The following is a 5,835-nucleotide window of genomic DNA, read 5'->3' as shown; positions in this document are numbered from 1 at the left end:
ACAACATCCAAACATGTAGGACACCCAATGTTAGAGGTGATTTATTCCTCCAAAGCAAATATACCTTTGCACACTGGTACTGACTAGTTTTCTTTTGTTTCTTTTCTCCCTCAGTTTCTTTAACTCACTCAGGTAATGTGACCCCAAAACTGATGGGGAAGGGGAGGGTCAAACAAGAATGCTTTGCAGGTGCCCAATGTCCTCCTTATCAACCGATGACTTCATTGGTTGTTAGGATGCCAACAGCTGGAAAGTTGTAATGGTTTACAATGTAAACCTGTGGCTTTGTGTAACAAAAAGGTAGGCTTGATCTACCCACTTACTTGTATACGATTTTTGGGCAATTTCTTATCATTTTACCAAGGCACCCCTGGAGAAACTTGAAGGCGCCCTGGTTGAAAAAGGCTGGTCTAGTTGATGTAGGCTTAAAAAAAGGTTAATGCTTGCTGTCTGTGTCCCATTGGGGAGATTTCACTTCCCGATCCAGAGACAAAACAGGAAGTGAGGGAAATCCTCTCCTGGACAGTTGTTGCCAAACCATTTGCCCCCAGTGGGAGTTTTTCCTACACCCCTTGCTCTGGTGTTAACACCAAAAATTTGGAATTCCCCCTTCATTTTCTGCATTAGAGAAAATGGTGACCCAGCAGGGACACAGTATAGTTCATATTCCTATCGCACACCTTCCTGGTTTGTAGGCTCGTGTGTACTGGGTGCTGAAGCGATCACCAGTTGGCAACTGGATTAGTTACAAGTAGATACATATTCACCAGCACACCAAGGATCTTGCAAGAGCAGTCCAAAAACTTTATTCAAGATAAGATCACATCAGAAAAATATAGTGCAACGTTTTGGAGCCGCACAGGACCCCTTCCTTAGGCATGTGACATGCCTGACGAAGGGGTCCTGTGCGGCTCCGAAACGTTGCACTATATTTTTCTGATGTGATCTTATCTTGAATAAAGTTTTTGGACTGCTTTTGCAAGATCCTTGGTGTGCTGGTGAATATGTATCTACCAGCAGGGACACAGACAGCAATAAAAACAAGGTGTAGGTGAGAGGTGACCAGTGGCGGCCGGCCCATAGGGGGCGCAGGGGCGCCGCCCCCCCCCCCCCAAAAAAAGAAAAAGAAAAAAAAAAGATTTAAAAAAAAAAAAAAATTTTTGCCCACAAGGGGCGCCCGTCTCATTGGTGCCTATGGGGGTGGGGTTTTCCACCCGCAGAGGCGCCGATAGACGGCCTTCTGGGGCGTAACTGTAGCGCAGAGCTCTGCGCTCCACCACCCCTCTTTCGGCGTCCGCCGCATTGGTGCCGATGGGGGGTGGGGTTTTCCACCAGCAGAGGCGCCAATTGGCGGCCTTCTGGGGCGTAACTGTAGCGCAGAAAAATGCGCTACACCACCCCCTTTTGTGATGTCTTGGATCATGATTGGTCCAGACTCCAGCCTGGACCAATCATGATTCAGGACATCCATGGTGACCTCGTTGGGGGCGGTGCCGGTGCGTGCATCAGTCACTCACCGTCACCGCCCGGTCACTTTCCCGCCGCAGCCCGCGAAGAAGAGGAGTCGCGAGGAGGGGAGAAGCCGCCGCCAGGAGCCGAGCAGAAGAGGACGGACATCAGAGTCGCGAGGAGGGGAGAAGCCGCCGCCGGGAGCCGAGCCGTCGCCAGGTAAGTGCCTATTCCACCACCTGCGCCATGCCTGTGCCATGCCTATTCCACCACCTGCGCCATGCCTGTGCCATGCCTATTCCACCACCTGCGCCATGCCTGTGCCATGCCTATTCCACCACCTGCGCCATGACCTTACCACCACCTGTGCCATGACCTTACCACCACCTGTGCCATGCCTGTACCATCTGTGCCATGCCTATTCCACCACCTGCGCCATGCCTGTGCCATGCCCATTCCACCACCAGCGCCATGCCTGTGCCATGCCTATTCCACCACCTGCGCCATGACCTTACCATCACCTGTGCCATGCCTGTACCATCTGTGCCATGCCTATTCCACCACCTGCGCCATGCCTATTCCACCACCTGTGCCATGACCTTACCATCACCTGTGCCATGCCTATTCCATCACCTGCGCCATGCCTGTACCATCTGTGTCATGCCTATTCCACCACCTGTGCCATGACCTTACCATCACCTGTGCCATGCCTATTCCATCACCTGTGCCATGCCTATTCCATCACCTGTGCCATGCCTGTACCATCTGTGCCATGCCAATTCCACCACCTGTGCCATGACCTTACCATCACCTGTGCCATGCCTATTCCATCACCTGTGCCATGCCTGTACCATCTGTTCCATGCCTATTCCATCACCTGCGCCATGCCTGTACCATCTGTGCCATGCCTATTCCACCACCTGTGCCATGACCTTACCATCACCTGTGCCATGCCTATTCCATCACCTGTGCCATGCCTGTACCATCTGTTCCATGCCTATTCCATCACCTGCGCCATGCCTGTACCATCTGTGCCATGCCTATTCCACCACCTGTGCCATGCCTGTACCATCTGTGCCATGCCTATTCCATCACCTGTGCCATGCCTATACCATCTGTGCCATGCCTATTCCACCACCTGCGCCATGCCTGTGCCATGCCTATTCCACCACCTGCGCCATGCCTGTACCATCTGTGCCATGCCTATTCCACCACCTGTGCCATGCCTGTACCATCTGTGCCATGCCTATTCCATCACCTGTGCCATGCCTATACCATCTGTGCCATGCCTATTCCATCACATGTGCCATGCCTGTACCATCTGTGCCCTGCCTGTACCATCACCTGTGCCATGCCTGTACCATCACCTGTGCCATGCCTGTACCATCACCTGTGCCATGCCTGTACCATCTGTGCCATGCCTATTCCATCACCTGTGCCATGCCTATACCATCTGTGCCATGCCTATTCCATCACCTGTGCCATGCCTGTACCATCACCTGTGCAATGCCTGTACCATCACCTGTGCAATGCCTATTTCATCACCTGTGCCATGCCTGTACCATCACCTGTGCCATGCCTGTACCATCTGTGCCATGCCTATTCCATCACCTGTGCCATGCCTATACCATCTGTGCCATGCCTATTCCATCACCTGTGCCATGCCTGTACCATCACCTGTGCAATGCCTATTCCATCACCTGCGCCATGCCTATACCATCACCTGTGCCATGCCTATACCATCACCTGTGCCATGCCTATTCTACCACCTGTTCAATGCCTATACCATCTGTGCCATGCCTATTCCATCACCTGTGCCATGCCTGTACCATCTGTGCCATGCCTATACCATCACATGTGCCATGCCTGTACCATGACCTCAAAGTCATGCAATTTTTTTACCTTGTTTTTTGCCGCAAAGCAATACCTATTACATTTTTGTTTTTGCGCCCCCCCCAAAAATTTTGAGCACCAGCCGCCACTGGAGGTGACAGATCTGAAATGGATTTGGTTCCTCAAGGTGAAAATACATTTGTACTATGGAGAAAAAAGACTCTAGTTAGGCAGCTCTGCAACACAAAGGTGCCTCAAGGGAACAATGGAAGGTGCAAAGAGAATACGAGAGTCATACCAAGAGTTCATGTATCTTTTTATTTTTATCACGTATTCCAAACATTACAATTGACAAACATGTTTCAAGCGTTACAAGGTTCCCCGTTCATCAAACCTTAGAATGCTGGTCTAGTTAAGAATTGTACTAAAAATGAATTTCTAACAGAGGGTCTAACCCTTCCCCACGTGGTTGATAAAATTAAAGGAGTTGTAAAGTCAGAAGGTTTTTCTATCTTAATTCATTCTATGCATTAAGGTAAAAAACCTTCTGTTTGCAGCAGCCCCCCCCCCTCAGCCCCCCTAACACTTACTTGATGTCCCTCTCTGTCCAGCGATGTCCATGAGTGTCTCAGCCCTCCAGGATTCTCCCTCCTGCTTGGCTGAAACACAGCAGCGGTGTCATTGGCTGTTGCCTATCAGCTAGCCAATCAGGAGAGAGAGGGGCGGGGCCAAGGCTCTGTGTCTGAATGGACACTCGGCTCGGGTGCCCCCATAGCAAGCTGCTTGCTATGGGGGCACTCAACAGAAGGGAGGGACCAGGACCTCCTGCCAGGGACCCGAGAAGAGGAGGATCCGGGCTGCTCTGTGCAAATCCACTGCAAAAGAGCAGGTAAGTATAACATGTTTGTCATTTTTATAGAGGAAAAAAAACGAGACTTTACAATCTCTTTAAGGTTAAAATTTCTAGAATTAGACTCGTCGTGTTACATTTCATAAAAGTCGTTATAAAATATTCCTGTTCTTTCCATGTGCATGTCATGAGTCTTAACCTTTACCACATTTTGATGTATGGGAAGATCCCGCACTATGGAACTCAGGGGAAGATGGGGAGAAAGGCTGCAGCCTCCCTAGAATATAGCCTAAGGCTATATCAGAGTATAAATAAAAAAAGGGGGGATAGGGAATATGGCACTGCCTAAATAGGTAATGGGTATTAAACAGTTGGGCCCAACTGTTTAATACCCATTACCTATTTAGGCAGTGCCATATTCCCTATCCCCCCTTTTTTTATTTATCTTTACCACATTTTATTTTGGCTTATTAATTTACTGAGAAATTTACTAAGCCTGTTTCGAATCTGCTTGGTTCTAATGCCATAAAGTAAGGGGTTAATTACGGGAGGCAGTAGGAGGTAAACATTTCCAAAAAGGATGTGAATGTTCGGGGCCGAGTCACTTGGATACCGGTGCACCACAGAAAGGCCGATGAGGGGGATGTAGTAGATAAGGACGGCACATATATGGGCGGCACAGGTACTGATGGCCTTCAGACTGGCCTTGGCCAGCAGACACACCGCCGTCTTTAAGATCAGCAGGTAAGAAATGGAGATAAACAGGGAGTCCATGCCCATGGTACAGAGGATGATAAAGAGGCCATAGATAATGTTGACCTTTATGTCAACACAAGACAACTTCATAGCTTCTTGGTGGAGGCAGTAAGAATGTGTCAGCAAATTTGTCCGAAACAAGGGAAGCCTCTTGATAAGCAATGGGAAAGGGATAAGCCCAGCTGCCCCTCTTACTAATATGACCAAGGAGAACTTTGTGATGTTTTGGTTAGTTAAAATGGAAGAATATCTAAGTGGGTGGCAAATGGCCACATATCTGTCTACAGCCATGGCCATCAGTATCCCAGAATCAAGGGTGGATAGGAAAGGGATGAAGAACATCTGAGTTAGACACTTGTTGAAGGTGATCTGCCGCCGGTTAAACCAGAAGATCCCCAACATCTGAGGCATGACTGTGGTGGCTATTAAGATATCCACGATTGCTAGCAGGAAGAGGAAGATGTACATGGGTCCATGAAGCTCTTGGTCCACTCTAATGATATAGAGAATAGCAGAATTCCCCAGGACAGCCATGACATACATTACTGTAATGAGAAAACCAAGCCAGAAATGATAGTCATCCAAGTTCGGTATACCACTGAGGGTGAATTCATTGATATTGCTGCATGACGTGTTGTTGGTCTCCGCCATGCCTTGTAGACAGTCACCAAAGCTGCATCTTGTCCTGTAACAGGAGAGGAGCACATTAGGCACGTGATAGGAGGACATTTATGACTTTACCAGTTCTTCGAGAAGATTATTGACTTGGAATTAAACAAATACTGTTATTAAAACAGAGAACAGCTCTTGCTGTAATACTCACCTTCTTTCCGGCAATGTTCCAAGGTCCAGTGCTGGTGTTCTTCCTGGTTGAAAGATGTCCAGCACTTCCTGTATGCCCAGAGCATCATAGACCTGCCCCCTGGGGGTACATCATGGATCCATCC

General features: G+C 48.9%; 1 protein-coding gene across 1 annotated transcript; it reads right to left on the bottom strand.

The window, feature by feature from the left end:
• Window positions 1-4,579: 4,579 nt before the first annotated feature.
• Window positions 4,580-5,539, bottom strand: LOC309548350 (olfactory receptor 51E1-like; the record flags this gene model as incomplete). Its single annotated transcript, XM_082248288.1, has 1 exon — window positions 4,580-5,539. The coding sequence occupies one exon, from the start codon at window positions 5,537-5,539 to the stop codon at window positions 4,580-4,582; it is 960 nt and encodes a 319-aa protein (XP_082104414.1).
• Between the last annotated feature and the right edge of the window lie 296 nt (window positions 5,540-5,835).

Source organism: Pelophylax lessonae, assembly GCF_965119305.1.
Source record: "Pelophylax lessonae genome assembly, chromosome: 2".
Classification (NCBI taxonomy): Eukaryota; Metazoa; Chordata; class Amphibia; order Anura; family Ranidae; genus Pelophylax; species Pelophylax lessonae.
Note: the sequence above shows the minus strand (reverse complement) of the source record. Positions and strands in the feature narration are given on the sequence as shown.